General features: G+C 40.9%; 1 protein-coding gene across 1 annotated transcript in view; it reads left to right on the top strand.

Moving 5' to 3' along the window:
- The window catches only part of LGR5 (leucine rich repeat containing G protein-coupled receptor 5), a 222,789-nt gene that overhangs the window by 77,534 nt on the left and 124,739 nt on the right, over positions 1-20,516 (top strand). The window contains exon 2 of the mRNA XM_062203223.1: positions 12,951-13,022. Coding sequence (XP_062059207.1) covers positions 12,951-13,022 — 72 coding nt within the window. The remainder of the gene's footprint in view (positions 1-12,950; positions 13,023-20,516) is intronic.

The following is a 20,516-nucleotide window of genomic DNA, read 5'->3' as shown; positions in this document are numbered from 1 at the left end:
ACTTCAACCAACAGTTACAGAGACCCTTTTGAGTGCCTGTTGTGGTGTTAAGAGCTTTCATCCACCTTATCTCATTTAATTCTCCCCAGTGGCAACATGAAATAGGTGTCAGCATAATAATCGTAAGTACAGGCCATGGAAGCACATAAGTGGCCAAGGTCTACCAGCAGCTTGATGGCTGGACAATCATTTGAGACCTAAGTCTCTTTCTCAAAAATGTAACTCATTTTCCTTTCCTCATACAATAGTTGGATAACAATATTTTAGCCATATTCTGCAAATGCAGGCAGACATCAAATACATCTTGAACTTATGAGATGAGATAGGATAGGATGACACGGATCAGATCAGCCTTTTTTAATAATGGTGACTCAAAGCTTCTGTGCATGCTTCAGGATATTACATGGAATGTGAATAGGAGAGAAAGATTTTGTCCTGTTGCCATGGAAGGACCCCATAGTCACACCATGTTAGCTGCCAGATATTTCAGTTTCTTGGTACAAGATAGTAAAAGCAATACCTAAATGAAATAAAATAGACTTGATTCTTTTAATGGCTGCCTTTGGGAGATTTCTTTGAAATTTTGTCTTGTATGTCTTTCCTGGGTAATAATTATGAAAACATTAGGTGCAGCCACAGCCCAAAATTTTGCAAAGATGCAATGATACAACCCCAAAGTCACTCCCTGAATTATATATACACTATGTCTTTGTAGCCTTTTTGTCTGATTTTTATTTTACATTTTTATTAAACAGTTATAAAATTATCTACTAAAAAAGATTTATGGTTTAAAAGGGAAATGGGGAGAAAAGGTCCTTTTAAGTCTCTTTTGAAGAAAAAAATCACTTGACACTTAATTTTTCTGAGATCAAAAAAGCAAAATTAATAATTTTTGGTTGTTATTCATATGTACTGGTTCAGTGATTCTCATCAGAGATGACCAACATTTGGGGACATTCACTTGGCAATGAGTGTGCGTTAATTGGCTAGGGTTGGCATAATAAAGTGCCACCCACTGGATGGCTTACATAACAGAAATGTCTTCTGAAGCCTTGCTCCTTCTCTTCTAAGTGATCATCTTTCTGTACCTTCTCATAGTCTTCCCTCTTGTACCTATGTCCACCTTGGTCATGTTGGATGAGCGCCCACCCTAATAACCTCATTTTAACTTAGTTATCTTTTTTAAGACTTTATCTCCAAACACAGTCACATTCAGAGTCACTACAGGTTAGAACTTAAACATATAAATTTTGAGGGGAGACACAGTTCAGCCCATATCAGTCTGGAAAATATATTAGTTGTCACAAGTGGAAGGCATTGCTACCAGGATCTAGAGTCAGCGGTGCTGCTAAATGCTCTTCAATGCTCAGGACAGTCCCTCAGGACAAAGAATTATTAGCCCAAAATAGCAATAGTGTCAAGGCTGGCAAATCTTATTCTAGTTCCGAATCCAGGGAACTGATTTGCTTCAGCATAAACAAAAACATTAATCAAGTAAACATCAGTATTGGGAATTATAATCTTACTTAGGACTCTGGATATCCATGCTAAAATATCATATACATAAAGTTTTTTCACCATATTTCAAAGCAACTTCTTAGGAAAGTTAGATTCTGTTTCCCCTTTAGAAGAAAAAAATAAGAGAAGTCCAGATGGACTGGGAAAGAGGTAAGGACCAAGGCAGAGAGGACTGTAACTGTTTGTCCACCCCTCTCTGACGGGTGTGAAGCATCGGATCCTGACGGCAGTCCCAGACTCTAGACCGGGAGAACGATGGACCAGGAGCTGTAGACCAGGGTCAAGAAAGACCCACATGATGATGTCTAAAGCCTCAGTAGAGGCAGAGGAGACAGTCCAGAGACATGGTCTGAGTAAGGACTCAATCCAAAGGAGCTGATAAAGATGTAAGAGCAGCCTGAGATGCCACAAGGTGTGAACAGGCAGGATCAGGAAGGTGGAAAGGACACTGTCCCTGAGGCAGCTCATTACGTTCAGGCTATTTTATTTATTTGTTTTAAAGTGAGCGTCACACAGAGAGAGGGAAAGACAGAGAGAGAGAGAGAAAGGGATTCCTTCCACTCTTCACTCTCCAGATGGTTGCTATAACCAGCACTGGGCCAGGCCAAAGCTAGGAGCCAGGAGCTTCTTCAGGTGAAGCTGCCGGGACATGAACCGGTGGCCATATGAGATGCCAACATCACAAGTGACAGCTCTACCCACTATGTCACAGCACCAGCCCTTCATGGCACTTCTTAAGAATGAAAAGCATCAACCAGAGATGAGGACCTGGTTTAGATTATGGCGAGGAAAAAATGGGAATTAGACAATGGATTCTAGCATTCAGTGTAACAGCAAGGGGGCAGACACCACAAGTTCTTGAGTCAGACAGACTGGGTTCAGACCCTGGTCTGCCACTGACTAGCGTCACCTGGAGAAAGCTGCTTAAGCTCTACAACATTCTGTTTCTTCATCTATAAAATGTGATGTGGGGCCGGTGCTGTGGAGAAGTAGGTTAAAGCCCCAGTTTGCGGTGCCAGCAACCCACATGGGCGCAGATCCAAGTCCTGGCTGCTCCGCTTCTGATCCAGCTCCCTGTTAATGTACCTGAGAAAGCAGTGGAGGATGGCCAAACTGCTTGGGCCCTGCACCCACATGAGAGACCCAGAAGAAGCTCCTGGCTCCTGTCTTCAGATTAGCTCAGCTCCGGCCATTGTGGCCATTTGGGGAGTGAACCAGCGAATGGAAGACCTCTTTCTCTCTTTCAAATAAGTCAAGTGTTGTTATATGCAAATTATATTGTGCGTGCATGTGTGTGTGTGTGTGTGTGAAGTGTTTGGCATAAATAACACTAGTTATTATTATTCCAGAAACATTTCAGAGGTATTCATCAATAGTGCCAATGACCACTTTGATGAAAGTGAGCATGAATGATGGGGTGGTGTAAAAAAAATGACCCTCAGGTTTCTAGCTTGACTAACTGAGAGAATGAGAATGCATTAATCAAAATGAGGAACAAAAAGAAGAAAAGTGGTTTGGAGAAAAGAAATAAAAACAATGAGTTAAATTTGAAATGTGTTGAGGTTTGGGTAACTGGCCCACTAACCACATAAGGAAGTTCAGGAAGTTGTTGGAAATAAAGATATGTGGCTCAGATGAAAGGTGAAGACTAGAAATTGTTCACAGCGTTGATTCTGTGTAGCTAGACAAAATTGCCTCAAGAAAAAAGAGAATGGCTGAAGAGATATAACTCTAATATATTCCTAAATGCTTAACTTCTTCTCATGTTTTTGATGACTAGATAGTCCTTAGAAGCTCTTCACTATTTGGGAGAGGGGGAGTAGGACTGGCTGTCCTTGAGAGCATTTGAGGTATCTAGATACAAACATGCTAAATGATCAAACAGCTATATGTATGATATCATTTCTCATTTTTATAATTTTAGTTTTTAAATATGCTTTACCACATCATTGCCAGCCTTGTTGAGTCTGCCACCCATTGGTAATTTCCTCTTATGAACTAAAAAACAAAACAAACACAGATTGCCCAGAGAAAGAATGCCTCCCTTCTGATTACAGACTTTTCTTTGAGGAAAGCACATAAACATTTGTGCCTGACTGTGTGGGCTCCTGACTCTAGCGATTCAAAAAGGACTTATTGTTGATGTTCTCATTGGCTGGTTGGTTGGGTTGGTTTTGACTTTTTGCCTGCTTACATATTTCTTTATCTGGGGCTATGTTCTGAGTACATGAGGTTCCTAGAAAAATGATCTCTCCCCAAATAGTACATCTATCTCTTTTGTTGGTGTAACATAAAAATAAGGCAGATGAATTCCCAGCCACATTAAATATTTCTACCTATTGAGATTATAAGTATAATGAGAACATTTTCAAATAAGCTTTGGCTTATGGCTTTGTCTCTTTGAGCCTTCTATTAAAATATTAATACTAATATGGCCATTATTGGAACCAGCAGAAAATAAGCCAATTGTTGCTGAACATTTTTTGGAACTATCCTATTTTATAAATGTTTTTCACAATAACTATAAACAGCAATAAACTAAATTGACTCAACCCTTGATACATCTGTATAGGCCAGAGGTATGATTTATAAAAGCATTAAGAGATTTTATGTAATAATGATGATGATGATGATGATAAGATAAAAAAAATACATAGTGCTTTGAAAGTCCAAGTAGTACTTTAGGTACTTTACATATATTAATACAATTATTTACCATAACAGTATTATGAAATAGATGCTATCATTATATCCATTTCACAGATGACAGAGATGGTGAACTGAAGTACAAAGGTGTTTAAATAACTTAATCAAGTATTGAACTCAGAAAAACTCAGAAACAAAGCCAGTATTCTAATGCAGAATAACTCCCTAATATATTCTTTTAACTATCTTACTATCAAGTCTTTCCAAAAATATCTTTAAAATCCCAGGAGGAATAATAAAGAAGAGATTATTAACCTTCCTTTACATATCAGTATAGTTTCATTTGTTGTAAGAAATGTGTTTTATCTCTAATTTGGATGTCATCAAATAAGATAAAATATTCTTTTGGCAGTTTGCAACCACAGGGTGTCTTAATGGCCAAAAGTCATATGAAAAAATGCTCAACTCTGTTTGACATAGGGGAATTACAGATTAAAATCAAAATGAGCTACCATGGCACAACTGCAGAATAACAGAAAGAAAAATAACATCAATTCTGGCGATAACGAATGGAAACAAGTGAATGTAAAATATTTGCTACTCTCAAGAATATTGGTGGGAGCATAAACTGATAGAACGGCTTTAGAAAACTGTCAGTCAATGTGTATTAAAGCTGAATATATGCCTACACCAAAACCTAATGATTCCACTCCTAGATATAGACCCCACAGAGATGCACACTGTGTATATGTTCCACTAAACACACATTTTAGAACATTTCTCTTTCTCTCTCTTCTTTCCCTCCCTCCCTCCTTTTTTCCTTCCTTCCTCCCTCCTTCCTTCCTCCCTCCCTCCTTCCTTCCTTCCTTCCTTCCTTCCTTCCTTCCTTCCTTCCTTCCTTCCTTCCTTCCTGTATTTCTGTATTTCTGTCTTTCTTTCTAAGGCAGAATGATAGAGAGGGAAAGACAGAAAGAGAAAGAGATAGAGAAAGCAAGCGCTTCCACCCACTGTTTCACTCCCCAAATTGCCTTACATAGCCAGATCTGCGCAGGCTGAAGCCAGATGCCAGGAACTCCATCTGAGTCTCCCACATGGATGACAAGGGCCCAAACACTTGGACCATCTTCTGCTGCCTTCCCTTTCTGCATGTTACCAGAAAGCTGAACTGGAAGTGGAAAAGCCAAGACTCACAAACTGGCACTCCAGCAGGGGATGTTGGCATCATAAATGGTGCCTTAACCTGCTACACCACAATTCCAGCCCCTAAAGAAACATTTAAAAACGTTTAGAGTGGCCGCCATGGCTCACTTGGCTAATCCTCCGCCTGCGGTGCCGGCACCACGGGTTCTAGTCCCGGTTGGGGCACCAAGTACTAGTCCCGGTTACTCCTCTTCCAGTCCAACTCTTTGCTGTGGCCCGGGAGGGCAGTGGAGGATGGCCCATGTGCTTGGGTCCCTGCACCCATGTGGGAGAGGAGGAAGCACCCAGCTCCTGGCTTCGGATCGGCACAGCACCAGCCATAGCGGCCATTAGGGGAGTGAACCAACAGAACGAAGACCTTTCTCTCTGTCTCTCTCTCACTGTCTGTAACTCTCTGTCTCTCTCTCTCTTACTGTCTAACTCTGCCTGTCAAAAAAAAAAAAAAAAGTTTAGAATGGGGCCATTGCTGTGGTGCAACAGGTTAAAGCCCTGGCCTGCAGCCCCAGCATCCCATATGGGTGCCAGTTTGAGTCCTGACTGCTCCATTTTCAATCCAGCTCTCTGCTAATGTGCCTGGGAAAGCAGTGAAGGATGGCCCAAGTCCTTGAGCCCCTGCTCCCACTTGGAAGGTCAGGAAGAAGCTCCTGGCTTCAGATTGGCTCAGATCTGGCCGTTGTCATTTGGGGAGTGAACCAGTGGATGAAAGACCTCTCTCCCTCTGTCTCTACCTCTCTCTACAACTCTGTCTTTCAAATAACTAAAATGAAACTTAAAGAAAAAAAGACATTTGGAGCAGCACAGTTCATAACAGCTACAGACTAAAAATCACTCAAATGTCTTTCAGTAGTTGAGTGGATAAATACATTGTAGCATGATAGTAAAATCCAGTACTATGTTGCATTGAGAAGGAATAAACTATTGTTATCAGCCACATGAGTAAACCCAATAAGTATAATGAGCAAAGAAGCTAAATATGCAGAAAAACATTATGCTCCATATGATTCCATTTATGAAGAGATCATAAATAGGCAAAACTGATATAAAATCTTATACATCAGGACACTGGTCGCTTCTAGGGGGAAGTAATGAATGGTAGGAGTCATAAGGGGCTTCAGAGGCAATGGTACTGCTGTCTCTTGGTGTGTACTGGTATATGAGGTGTGCTCACACTGTGAACATTCATGAGGCTGGACACTTAGGGTTTATGCATTTCCCTTTATGTGTCCTACTTCTATTAAAAAACGTATTCTTGGAGTTTGAAACAAGAGTACAACAAAAGTAGCTGGACATAACATTATTCATACTATCATAAAATACTTCTCAAGCCTGTACTTTTCCCTTTGAAGTTCACAAGGAGATTTATCTCAAGAAGCATATTTGAAATGTGATCAATTAAAAAGTGCTGGAATGGCTCCATCCTGGATCCATTGTTCAGAGATGTCTGGCAGAGGGCTAAATGCTGCTGGATCTCCCAAGACAAATATAAAATTATTGTGCCTAGAAGAAATCAGAGTTGTACTATGCTACTAAAGAGCAAAATATTTGTCTTTGACTGTGTCAGAGATTAAAGAAAGAATCCAGTTTTTTTTCCCTAATTTTTTGGTAGTATTTCAGTTAGGAAGGGCCTCCTTGTTCATTAATTTCAGATACCATTCTCAAATGCAGGTAGAATGGCTGGATTGTAAGACTGAGGACTAAGAATCTACTTCAGTCAACCCTCCTACAACAAATCCATAGAAATGATGTAAGATATACTTTAGCAAAATAAGGAGGATAAAATGGAATAGGAGAGAATAAGTGGGAAAAAGGAGGAGGGAGAGCAATAGAGGAAGTAATAGCAATGTCATGATACCTAGCCTTGGGTATGTAGGGGGACCATTCAGTGGATGAGACTCTAGGAATCTCTAGGACAGAAAGCAAATCGGGTCAACTTAAGAGGGAAAACTGATATAAAAAGAAAAATCATTGCAATGGAGGGCACAGCACAAAGAGAATTTGTTCCCAAAAGTGTTTTCTTCCAAGAGAGTTATACCCATCATGCTCTTAGAAGCAGTGTGGCTATTTGAGATGAAATGTGATTTTAAAAAAAATGATTGAGGGAAAAAGGTTGGGAAACTATGGAAAGACTCTTGAAAGGATGACAACTTAGAATTACAATGGAAACCGGCCGGCGCCGTGGCTCAATAGGCTAATCCTCCACCTTGTGGCACCGGCACACCGGGTTCTAGTCCCCGTCAGGGCGCCGGGTTCTGTCCCGGTTGACCCTCTTCTAGGCCAGCTCTCTGCTGTGGCCCGGGAGTGCAGTGGAGGATGACCCAAATGCTAGGGCCCTGCACCCCATGGGAGATCAGGAGAAGCACCTGGCTCCTGCCATCGGATCAACGCTGTGCGCCAGCCACAGCGCGCCAGCCGTGGCGGCCATTGGAGGGTGAACCAACGGCAAAGGAAGACCTTTCTCTCTGTCTCTCTCTCACTGTCCACTCTGCCTGTCAAAAAAAAAAAAAAAAAAAAAAAGAATTACAATGGAAACCAACCAACAGAGTATATAGTTTACAGGGAGTGTTCCTTGTGCATGAGAAAGTCTCAGTAAATCAAGTGTTCATTAGATTCAACACTATGGAGGTCACTGTCCCTTGACAAGGGCAATTTCAGTGCAACAAAAGAGTTGGGAGCCTGTGTGTTGTGGAGAGGGAACGGAAAGGGAGACTGAAAATTGCCTTTAAATGGTAAACCCAAAGGGAATGAGAAAGATTGGGTCATAGCTTCAGGAGGATAAGAGATCAAAAGTTCCTGGGGATTTTTTTTGTCATTTTCTTTTTTTAAGATTTAGTTATGTATTTGAAAGGCAGAGTTACAGAAAGAGAGGGGGAGAGAGAGGAGGATACAGAGACAAAGAGATCTTCCAATCACAGGTTCACTCCCTTAATGGCTGCAATGGCTAGGGCTGGGCCAGGCTAAATCCAAGAGCCAGGAACTCCACCCAGGTCCTCCATGTGGATGACAGGAACCCAAGTACTTGGACCATCTTCCCCTGCCTTCCCAAGGTCCTGGATCAGAAGAAGTGCAGCTGGGACTCAAACCAATGCTCCTATATGAGATGCCAGCATTGCAGGTAGCAGCTTAACCTGCTGTGCTATAACACCCGTGTCTGATCTTTTCTTTTTTAATAGTGGAAAAAGACTTAACCACGTTTATACATTGAAAAGGAAGAAAAAAATATTGAAAAAGTCAGAATGGGAAATTTTCAAGGATTTTCTTAATTCTGGCTGCTATAAAATTAGCATAGACTGAGTGGTTTAAACAACAGACATTTATTTCTCCCATTTCTAAGATCTCCCAGATCCCAGAGGCTGAGAAACCCAAGCTCAATGAAGCAGCAGACCCCGTGTCTGGAGACACTCTGCTGCTTCAGTTTTCAGAGGGTTTTCTCCTCATTGTATCCTCACGTGTAAGACAGCAGGGATCTTTTGTGTCTCTTCTTATCCAGACACAATCCCAACATGACGGTTCTACCTCCATGGCCTAATTACCCCTCAAAGACCCTCTCTTCACTTTGGAATGTATTGCTTTGGAGGGAAACGAACACTTAGTCTACAGCACATAGTAATATGCTATATCCCATACTAAAGTGATGAGGTATGTCTGAGAAAGGAGGAAAATATGGGTATGGTAAGCAGCAGACAAAAGAGAGCAAGAAGTTGGCCTCTTTCATTGTTGGTGGTCCAGAGAACTCCAGATATTTCCGTGAAGTAAGAAGGAAGGTGTCCCACGGGCATGATGGGAACAGTTGTTGTTAAGAGCTTTGAGGCAAGCGGTCAGCAATGGTTCCCACAGGAGAGAGGTGAGCAATAACAACAGGATTCCGCAGTGGTGTTGAGAACCCACAAACACCATGAGTTTATAGACACTACTCTGCACACTTGTAAGTTTTCTTTTTTAGTAGCACTCAGTACCCTGGTTTAGTAACAGAGAAGATGGATTCCTGTGTTTTTCCAGAGCTGGGGTTTTGCCAGGAGAATGAAACCAAAGACAGGAACCAGGGAGTTGAGGGTGTGTGTGAGCCAGTGATCCAGGGACCAACACGTGAGCTAAGCTATGGGGTTAGGCAAAGACAAAGCTTTGGTACTGGAAGTATCAAAGGGCTAGTTGTGGAAACAGAACCATTAAGATAGAGAGGAGGTTGGATCAGAGACATGGGGGTCTATTGAACTAGATCTTGAATGGCAACGGGCAGAGAGCAGGAAGTATGAGAAGTTGAATTTGGAAATGGAAAGGATACTGTATCCCAGGGAAAGAGTCATATACCTAAAGATGATACAAAGGGTAATAGTGAGAAATTTTATGTAACTGAAGTGAGCAAATCAAGATAGAAATGTAGACTAGGGCAGATTGTGAAGAGCCTGGAAGAGTTGAGCATCATTTCCCCTGAGAGGCCAGGAGACAGCAGAGGTTCTCAGGGGAGTCAGGGCTGTCTCTTAGGGCTATGATGGGGCAGGTTGTGTCTCTCAGAGGGGCTCCTCCATGGGGGCTGAACTCCAGGCCTGGCTCTGCTCTGTGACCCCTTCAACAAGAGGAAAAGGATCGTTTGTGTAATTCCTCACACACCTGCCCCCACCAGAAGGGGGAACCCTTTTCTAACTTACACTCCTGAACCTGAGGCCAGGCATTGCTGAGTGGCTAGCTGTGACCCTGAAGGCAAGCACGGAGAGCTGAATGGTTATCAGCGTTTTTGACAAGGAGTTGGCTGAAGGCAGCCATGAACAAAGAAGAGAAGCCAGAGGCAGAAGGGAGCCCTGAGGTAGACTTAACACTGGGCAGCTCTGGATGTACGCATGGTGGGAAAGGGAGAAGTTGGAGATGACTCAGATTCATTCTCCAGAATAAAACCTGACCACAGTGAATGCTCAATTAGCATCTGTCAGCTGAAAAATAAAATATAGCTTAATACAGTGAAAACATTTTCAAGGAAGAGATGCTGTCTATTGGGATGAAACCCATAGGAAATCAAGACAGTTCTGTCATCTTATTGCTCCCAAATTTTTAGTGAATTTTAGAGTTCAGCAGCCATTGGAGGGTGAACCAACGGTAAAGGAAGACCTTTCTCTCTGTCTCTCTCTTACTATCTATATCTCTACCTGTCAAATAAAAATTTTTTTAAAAATATTTATTTATTTATTTGACAGAGTAAGCAGAAGAAGAGAGAGTGAGACAGGGAGGGAGGGAGGGAGGGAAGGAGAGAGAGAGAGAGAAAGAGAGAGACGGTCCATCAGCTGGTTCACTCCCCAAGTGGCTACAATGACCAGAACTGGTCCAAGCCAAAGACAGGAGCCTGGAACTACATCCAGGTCTATCGGGTGGGTGGTAGGTGCCCAAGCACTTGAGCCATCATCCATTGCCGTCCAGGCACATTAGTGGGGAGCTGGATTGAACACAGAATGGCTGGAACTCTAATCAGTTGCAAGCCAACAGCTTAACCCCTGTGCCACAACGCTGCCCCCTGCAGGTACTTTTTAAGAAGAGAATTAAGTCACTCCTTTCTGATTGGAATTAGCTATTCACAGGATTTATAACTTTTAACATAAGACATGCTTGTTTGAATCTGAGGGAGTCGACAGAAGGAGATGAATTTCCCCCAGATCATACAGCCAGTGAGTGGGAAAGCCCGAGTTCAGACTGTTCTCAGGTTTGCCACCCTAGGCTCCTCTGCCAAAAACAAGGGTTCCAATGGGAACCGGAGAGTGATGCTTATAGAAGCTTCACTTCCAGGTGCCTGAAATACTGAAAAAGAATAACAAATACTCACAGCAATGTGGAGTGCTTATGATTCTCCTTAATATGTAAATATGTCCTTGTTCTATTTAGAGCTCTCTGCAAATAGAAAATACATGTTTGACACAAACTGATTTGCACATCACACAGAAAATCTAAGAGAGAAAGTCGGTGCTGTCCATACCAGATGCCTTGGTGTTGAGACTGGTTTGATCTAGATTACTAATAAACGTGTTCCAAAAGCAAACCACCCCGATCTTTAAGGAAATGAGTAAGATAGCAATTAAAAAATAAGTGAATAGCTCTGAGAAATACAAAATCTTTGCAGGTTAGAGAGTCACTGTGAAGAATCTAGAAACTGCATTAACAAGTTTGATACATGGTTATTCAGTGAACCAAATGACTTGGTTACTTAAGAGCAAGTAATTGAAATTGTTTGCAGTCATTGGCTTTCTTATTGAGATAATGCCAGGAAACTCTAGATTTTAAACTTTAACCAATACAATTTTTAGTCTTTATTATGACATTGTTTAGTTTCAGCTTGAGAATACAGCATCTACATGGTTTCATTATTTTTCACTAATGATTATTAAAATTAACTAATTCTTGGTTTGGTGTTTTCGTGGGTTGGTTTTGTTTTTTTGTTTTGTTTTGTTTTGTTTTTGCCGTATGCTAAAACATTTAACAAAATCTTTTGTCTTCCTTGCACATATTTGTGACTTTATAAAGGCAGAGTGAATAATCCCTCAATTCTTAGCATCAGTGAGTTAAAGATAATATCTGACAAAAAAAAATTAATCTATCTATACTGATGTCTGCCGTACTGGGTACAACAGGTATGTCTGCTTCAATAATAGGAATAATTCAGGTTGAAAAGATGCTCATTGTCTTTTCTCAAGATAAATTTTAAGCATGGAGGCTTGGCCTCACATTATAATGGCATTAGTTTGGAATCTTCATGTTTGAGTCACGTCATTAAGTCCACCTTCTGCGGACGATGCGAAGTCTGAGCTGATCTTGATTTGAAGGTGCCAGGCATCATTCTTCTGGCTTCTGAGATACAGGTGGCAAATACCAGAGATGCTGTAGGATCATGTGAGAGATAGTAAAGAAATAGAAAAACAAAAAAACAAAATAAAATCTAACTATGCAGAGTTTTGCTTAGAAACAAAAATTGAGTTTTGCTCAAAGTAGCTTGTTGTTTCCTGTGCCAGGAACTACTGTGCAGGCCCAGCAGGAAGTGTGCTACAGAGCAGGATCACCTTACACCCTCGTTTTATGGTTCATTTCACTTATTTAATGCAATCTGAGAACCTGCAAAGGAGCATGTTAGAAGGAAGGAATAGGCTTTTTGTCTTGTTTTGTTTTGTTTTTGAGTTTCTTTGAATCAAAACATTTGTTTTTACAAGGTGCTTAAAGTCCCAGGGAAACGGGACTTGTAGAGTGGCATAGTGAAGAAATTTCTCTGTCACACAATGTAAAGCAAGACAGAGTTGTGTTACGCCTGCACTTGAGTTATGTCTGTTTCTTTTGCTGTCCTACTTACATAATTTGAAAAATTACAACCATGCCCATGACTGGTCTAAGTCATTTTGAATTTCATTTAAGCTCCTCCTAGGGTCTCTAACTTGCTGGAGAATGATATTGGTAGGGAGAAGGGAAAAGGAACGTATTTGAGATGCAAAATAGCGATTCATTTGTCGAACAGAGGAAGGAATTGGCTTTGCTGCACTGCTTGGATATGTGTGAATGGAACAGCTGGATTTGCCTGTGGTGGCAGACACCACTCCTCACATGCTGTCTGTCTTCCCCTCCAGAGACCTCAGTATGAACAACATCAGTCAGCTGCCCCTGAGTCCCCTGCACAGTCTCCGCTTCCTAGAGGAATTGTAAGTATCACCGGCGTCCTGATGCATCCAGTCAACACTGGACACATTCTTGTGTTTGTCTCTCATACTTACTGTGGGAACCAGATAAAACAAGGCAGAGAAGCTGTCAGCACCAACAGTTTTGGCACATGAGGAAACACTTAGTTGGGGCGTGGGGTGAAGGGGGGGCAGGGGGAGAATTGCTTATGATTCTGGAAATCAACTTATAAAAGAGTTTACCAGGAGGCTACAACTTTCTAAGGTGAGACTGAGCCAAACAAATTAAAATTTTAAAACAAAGGCTGTTTAAAAGAGCTGGAGAGCTTTTTGGAAATAGTTAAGCAGCAGGATATTAAAAGTTTGAATACTGGTTCATGTTTATTAAAATAGCAAGTAAAGCTATAATCAAAACCAAAAACTGCTGCTTGGTTCGGTTTGTGACAGGGAGAATTGAGTCCACATTGCATAGCACCAAAACTTCTTGTCCTAATCACTTTTAATTACTCTTTCCCTACTTTTAAATTTAGCTTCCCTCAAGGCTTCAACAGGAAAAAAAAAAAAAAAAAAACGTGAAATCCACAAAGGACTTAAAACTGGGCTCTCCCAAACTCACTGTAAAAAAGATATAATAATAATAAAAGGAAAAAGCTAAAAATTAGTTAATGATACACAGAGGAATTTTGGTGAAGTTTAGTGATCACTTTCCAGAAGATGAAAAAGAACTGTATAAACCAAAGATCTGCATTTGAAATTTCATTTGATCCCTTTACCCTTTGGAGTGATGGGCACGAAGGAAGTGATAAACCATCAGAGCCCTTGTGAAGAGTGTTTGGCACCATCAGTGGAGTAAATCCTCGGCCTATTGATTAAAGCAATCATTTAGACGATAACCTCTTTTGAAAATGCTTTCTTTTTAAATCCTAAAGTCAGGGTCCAATCTGGGGAATAATTTGAATTGTTGATTCCCCACTCTATCCACCCTGGGAGATGGAAAGAATGTCCCATCATAAGCAAATTTCACTACATTGATCTTTTTCCTTTTAAGATTTATTTATTTGACAGCAGAGTAACAGAAAGAGAGGGAGAAACAGAGAGAGAGGGAGAGGGAGAGAGAGATCTCCTGTGTGCTGGTTCACTCCCCAAATGGCCACAACTGCCAGAGCTGGATTAGACCAAAGGCAGGGCCAGGAACTCCATCAGGGTCTCCTACGTGGGTTACAGGGGCCCAAACATTTGAACCATCTTCTGCTGCTTTCTCAGGCACACTAGCAGGGAGCCAGATCGGAAGTGGAGCAGAGGGAACTCCAACAGGGGCTCATGTGGGATGCCATTGTGGCAGGCAGCAGCTTAACCCGCTGTGCCACAGCACCTGCCGAATGATGACCTTTCTTTTTTCAAGCAGATAATATTCTCAAATTTCTACGAAGTCAAGTTTTCATTTACATTTATATTTAAGAAATGCTGTTGTTCCACTATTGAAATCAGTTGAAGATAATCAAATTACATCAAGCCATGCCAATGATTTCTCAGTCTTAAATGATCTTAGGTAATGAGAAGGTACCACAATTTTTTTTCATTCAAAGAATGGCTTTTCACTCTAGTTTCCAGGCTCCTCTTTTTCTCTCTCCTTTTCTCTCTGGCATTTCCATTGCTAGAATGCAAACTTCCTAAGGGATAGGATTGTGTCTTTGTCGTGACTGGTCTATGTTAAACCTGTAAATGTTTGCTGAAAGCTAATGAGAAAGCAAAACATGGAGAAGGAGCTTCTTGTTCATGTTAACTGCCTTCAGAAAAAAGTAACAGACCTAAATGACAAGAGCCAATGTTTTTAATGATTATTTTAAGTAAAATTTCAGGCATCAGGATTTTCTTGTGGGGACTGGTATTAAGGTTCAGTGAACTAAAGCTACTACCTGTATTGTCAAGCTGGTTTGAATCCCAGCTGCTCTGTTTCTAATCCAGTTTCCTGCTAATGCTCCACGGAAGGCAGTGTAAGGTGGCCCAGGTACTTGGGCCCCTGCCACCCACATGGGAGACTCAGATGGAATTCCAGGCTCTTATCTTCAGCTTGGCTCAGATCTGGCTGTTGCAGCCATTTGGGCAATGAACCTAGTGGATGGAAGATCTCTCTTTTTCTGTATCTCTTCCTTTCTGTCAACTCTGCCTTTCAAATTAAAAAAAAAATTTTCTTCTTGATTTTGTCCTTCTCATTCTTCTTTCCACCATAATTAATATATAATATATAGCCTTGTTTACACACATATTCCTAAGATATACATTTCTAGCATTTTCTCTTTAATTTCCTTATAATATACCATGGCAAAATGTTTCACTTCTCCCTCAACACACACCTCAACTTTAAACCACAAACCGAGTCAGTAAATAATTCACTTCCCCAAGGACTTTGTTTAATAGAGTTCCCCCTCAGTGATCCAACTCATTCAGAATAATTCCTTTCTTCATGAGGTGAATGTTAATTCTGTTCCAACCCCACTTTGTCAGAAGATAATTGAGAAAAATTCCCAAAACGTGGGTGGAGTTGGGGGATGGAAAACTACTATTTGAAAATGCAATTTTTCTGTGTTGTCTTATTTTTATCTCCTTGGATACTCCATCAAATATCTTGAATCACAGAATTTCAGAAATAGAGGGACCCTTTAAAGACTATTCATTCCATTTTCTCATTCTATTCTGGAATTCCTTCTGCTGAGCCAGCCAACTTACTGAATTTCAAATCAGGGCCACTTTCTCTTATAGAATTCTGGGTTGCATCTAACTGATGTTTTGAAGACATTGTTATTCATTTAGCAGCAAACGGGAATAGTATTTATAGAACCTGGAAAAATGATCAGCTCTGCTTACTTTATTCCTTTCTTCCAAAGGCTAAATTTAGGAAGATTTTTTTTCCCCAAACACCCCTTTAGCAGAATCTTTTGATTGTGTCTTTATTATGCTGATGATGGTTTCTATTAGACTCAGCTATGTTTAGATCTGTCTTCTCTTTTAGAGCATAAGAGGTTCTAAAATAATAATTTAACAATAATAACAGCTTACTTCGTGCTTGTGCCTGTTCAAAGTGCTTTATACACATCGTCCCACTGAATCCCCTTAACAAGCCCCCAAAGGCAGATATTTTTATATTCCCACTTAACATAAGAAAACTGAAATAAACAGAAAGTAAGAAACTTGCTCAAGATAATGGAGTTGGTAAGTGTCAGAGCTAAGATTCAAGTTCATTCAAAGCTAAGATTCAAAATGACTTTCAAAGGTTGCTGGGGAAGTAGAGGGAAGGTAAGGAATTATGCAGGCCCATCTGTTCTCTTTGCCCTGGTAACACCTGTACAGTGCTTTGCACAGTTCAACATTTTTTTTTAAGATTTATTTATTTATTTGAAAGTCAGAGCTACACAGAGAAAGCAGAGGCAGAAAGAGAGAGAGAGGTCCTCCATCCACTGGTTCACTCCCCAATTGGCTGCAATGGCCGAAGCTGTGCCGATCCAAAGCCAGGAGCTAGGATCTTTTCCCGGGTCTCCCACGTGGGAGCAGGGGCCCAAGGACCTGGGCCATCCTCCACTGCTATCCCAGGCCACAACAGAGAGCTGGATTGGAAGTGAAGCAGCCGGGTCTTGAACCGGCGCCCATATGGGATGCCAGAGTTTCAGGCCAGGGCGTTAACCCACTGTGCCACAGCGCTGGCCCCTGCACAGTTCAACATTTTTAAATGTCCTCTAAACCAAGTTGTATAATGATAAGTGTCCATGTATATCTCTGTGTTTGTATCTGTGTCTGTGAGGGGGAATCAGAGAGAATGAGTGAGAAAGTGAGAAAGAGCTCTCTACTCAGGAAGGGGAAAAAGGATGTTCAGTTTGTTAATCAAATACCATCGTATATTGGCCCTGGGAAAACTGTCATCAGAATTCTCAGGTGTAGAATTTCACCAAGCTATCATTGTTCAACAGATTAATATTTTTATATACAAAAACATATGATTGGGCACCATGTTTTATATAGTGTTTTACTTGAACTAACAAATGACCAACCGTACGCTACATACAAAGTGTAAGAATCTGCCAGTGTGTTTGCATGTCTTGTGTTATGACAACGGGGGGACTATTTGAAAGTATAAAATCTTTCATTCAGCTTATTCAGCTCAGGTCTATGCTTTACCTCCTCATGCACTATTAGGAAACTTCTGATACTCTCAGCATTAGTAAACTCCCCACTCCAAAACTCAGCCTTTGAAAAATCTCTATTAATAAAGTTGAGTTACCACTCTTCCCCTGGGCTCTAATTACACAGTACATCATTTCCCTGGTTTGAATATTTAGCTATGTAATAAAATGTGTAGACAGCCATGGTTTATCCTTCATCCATCAGTAGAGATTAACAAGGATGACATACTTTAAAATTCTGTAAGATGCAGTAAACCCTAGAGATATTCGTGAACTTATTGTTAAAAAAAAAAAAAACCTGCATATAACTCTGGATAAAGGGACTATCTGGAACATATTTTTAAGAAGAAGAAAAGCATCATAGGAAACTATCTAACTCCTGACAGCTAATAGCATTTACTCCTCCCTGTGCCACAAATTTTGGCACATTCAGGTCTTGTTCCTTATTGTTTGTTTATTTTTAACGAACAATACAAGGAGGCCAAACATGTACAGGATGACCGTCCTGCTGGTTGGGAGCCCTAGCACCAGGAGAGCCTTTTTGTTTTTCCAAAACAACCCAGGTCTAAATGTAGGGAGGCTGTGCTGCAGAGAGAAAAGAGAGCAGGTTCTAGATTCAGAAGCCCAAGGCTCGGGTCCTGGACCACTGGTAATCCACTCAGTTTGGCCAGCCCTTGGGGGATAATGGTGAAAGCTGCTTTGCCTAAGGTATGTCTGAGGCTCAAAGGAAATGACGATGAAAGAACTTTGATAAGCTATAATGTGTATTTTCAGTTGTATCTGTAAAATGAAAACACCATTAATCTCCTACTTCCCTATTTCATGAGCCCAATTTTTGAAGAGATCCCAAGGATCTGGAACCCATGAAGGAAAAGCTGATTCTGGGCTTTATTGGATATAGTTAATGACTGCAGAGAATTCTTTATCATATTTTAACAAGTGAGCAATTACTGAATTTCTCTCTGACAATACTCATTTCTACTAAGGGCTTCATATCAATGCTTGCTATGTGGACAAATAAAAGATCATACATTTGTTCCATCAAGTGTGTGCCTCAGAGGTCAGGGGGTAGTGGCAGATGGAACTTTCGTTGACATCTATAAGTTACGTTAAACATAGATTGGTAGTCTGCTCAAATCAAAGGGGCAAATAAATTGTTACCATTTTAAATAGTCTAAGTTAAAGGCCTTTATTTCTGAGTAGCATTTTTAAATCTTTCCAGATTCTAGTGCTATTGGAACCAAATACTCAATTTAGAAAAGAAACATGAGAAGCTCTAGGGAGGTCTGTTTTTAAGTTACTATTGTTCCCTGGAACTATTTGTTGGTATTATGGTTGGCCTTGAAGAATCTCTATATAAATAGTAGATAACTATTATTAAGATGAAATCTTTAATGATACCACCAAACTTCCTGAGAGCACAATCTATGCTTTTTACTTCTATTTCTTTACCATGTCACTGAAAATAGTGAAAGTTGTCCTGCCTGTCTTTTGAGATTTTGTTCTGAGGCTAAAATGAAATAATGATTGAAATTACTTTGGTAAGCTTTAATTGACATATCAGGTTGTAGTCATAAAGCAAAAACACTTTCATGCCCATAAATAATCTTCAGGTCCCTTGGCCTTGTCATAGTGATCAGTCTCCTGTCTTCATTGATCTGGAAGCTGATTATCGATATTGCTTCCTTGAAATTCTAGTGTTATTTCATGGGAGTTATTTTGCTTCTCTTCCAAATGATCATCTGTACCCCAGATATAGACATTCAGATGTTTGTCATTGTATATCTATGTGCATGTGTGTTTTGTTATGACAGTTAGGGCAGTGTTTCGGAAGTGCCCTTTCTCTCTGCCTCTTCTTTTTTTCCATAGCATTCCTTTATCTCCCACCCCCAGCTCTTACAAAATATAGACATTCCCCAAATCTCTCAACTTAATTTTATTGTCTCCTTTCTCAGTACTCTTTGTTTTCTTCATTCAACACATATTTCCTGAGCCACTGGAAATACAGGCGTGAAATAAGACTTGCTTCAAGTCATTCAACAAGTCCCCACTGTGTGAGCTTACAATCAAGTAGGGGAGATAGATAATAAGCAAATAAGAGAGCACATATTATATTTGCTTATCACAAACAGGATTTAGACAAAGAATAATAACAAGGGATGACAAAGAGGAAAGTCTCTCTGAGAAGGTGACATCTAAACTGAGATCAGGAGGTGGACAGAGAGTTGGTGCTCTAAGAACTGTGATAGCATGTTCAACCTAAGTGAACAGTGTGAGCACAGGCCCAGAGGTGGGGAAGATCACAATGCATTTGTATATCTGAAAGAAGCCCTGTTTGGCTGGAGCAGAGTGAGATGGGGCTGACATGATGTGGGATGAGGTTGGAGAGGAAGGCTAAGTCCAGATCACTCAGCCAATCAGGCCATGTATGGAATTCAAAGAAGAGGCAAAGGAAGCTGTCAGATGGGTATATGCGGCTAGGGAAACAAAAGGATTTATGATTTTAAAAAATTTCTCTGATTCTTGAATGCAAATTAGATTGAGAAACGATGAAGCCCAGAGACCCATTAAAATGGATCTGGGGCGAGAAACCCAAGATTTGTTCTATTTCTCCCGTATTCTTCTAACTCTAGATCTAACCTAATCCAATCTAGATCTCTTTTGTCTTTGACTGCTAGGCCAGTGGTTCTCAATGTGTGGTCCCAGGACAACCTTAGCAGCACCTGGTTATTTGTTCTTTCTCTAAACATTCTTTATCTGAGCTTGTTAGAATTGCAGATGCATGTGTCCCACCCCAATCTAGGCAGTCAGAAACTCCGGGAGTTGGACCCAGGTAAGTCTCTAGGTGATTCTGATGCAGGATTCTGTGACATCAGAATCACCTGGGGAGCTTGTTCCACCACACAGTGATAGGACCCACCTGAGCGTTTCTTTAGTAGGCTAGGGTTGGAAGGAGAGTGCTAAAAATTTGCATTTATAAGATTTCCCAGTGATGCCTCTGCTGCTGCTTTACCAACCACACTTGGACAATTCCCAATTGCCTAGATGACAGCTCCCCCTACTGCCCTCACCACCCCCAATGCTTTAAAACTCATCTCAGATTCATTCATGTACCACCATACTTTGGCTACTGTATTTCCTGCTTGACACCGTTCTCAGTTTCCAAATTCAGGTCTACTGTGTCCATTGTTCCGTTAGTGTTTGACATTCTTTCTCTCCTGCTCCCCATCTCCATCCAGCTTCCAAGCCCATGTTGTCTCTCCCATTTGTTCACCCTATTTGCTATTTCTTCAGCACCTACTTCAGCTTCTTAATTATCTCATCTGGATAACTGTTAAAATCC

Source organism: Lepus europaeus, chromosome 10 (assembly GCF_033115175.1).
Source record: "Lepus europaeus isolate LE1 chromosome 10, mLepTim1.pri, whole genome shotgun sequence".
NCBI classification, from domain to species: domain Eukaryota; kingdom Metazoa; phylum Chordata; class Mammalia; order Lagomorpha; family Leporidae; genus Lepus; species Lepus europaeus.
Note: the sequence above shows the minus strand (reverse complement) of the source record. Positions and strands in the feature narration are given on the sequence as shown.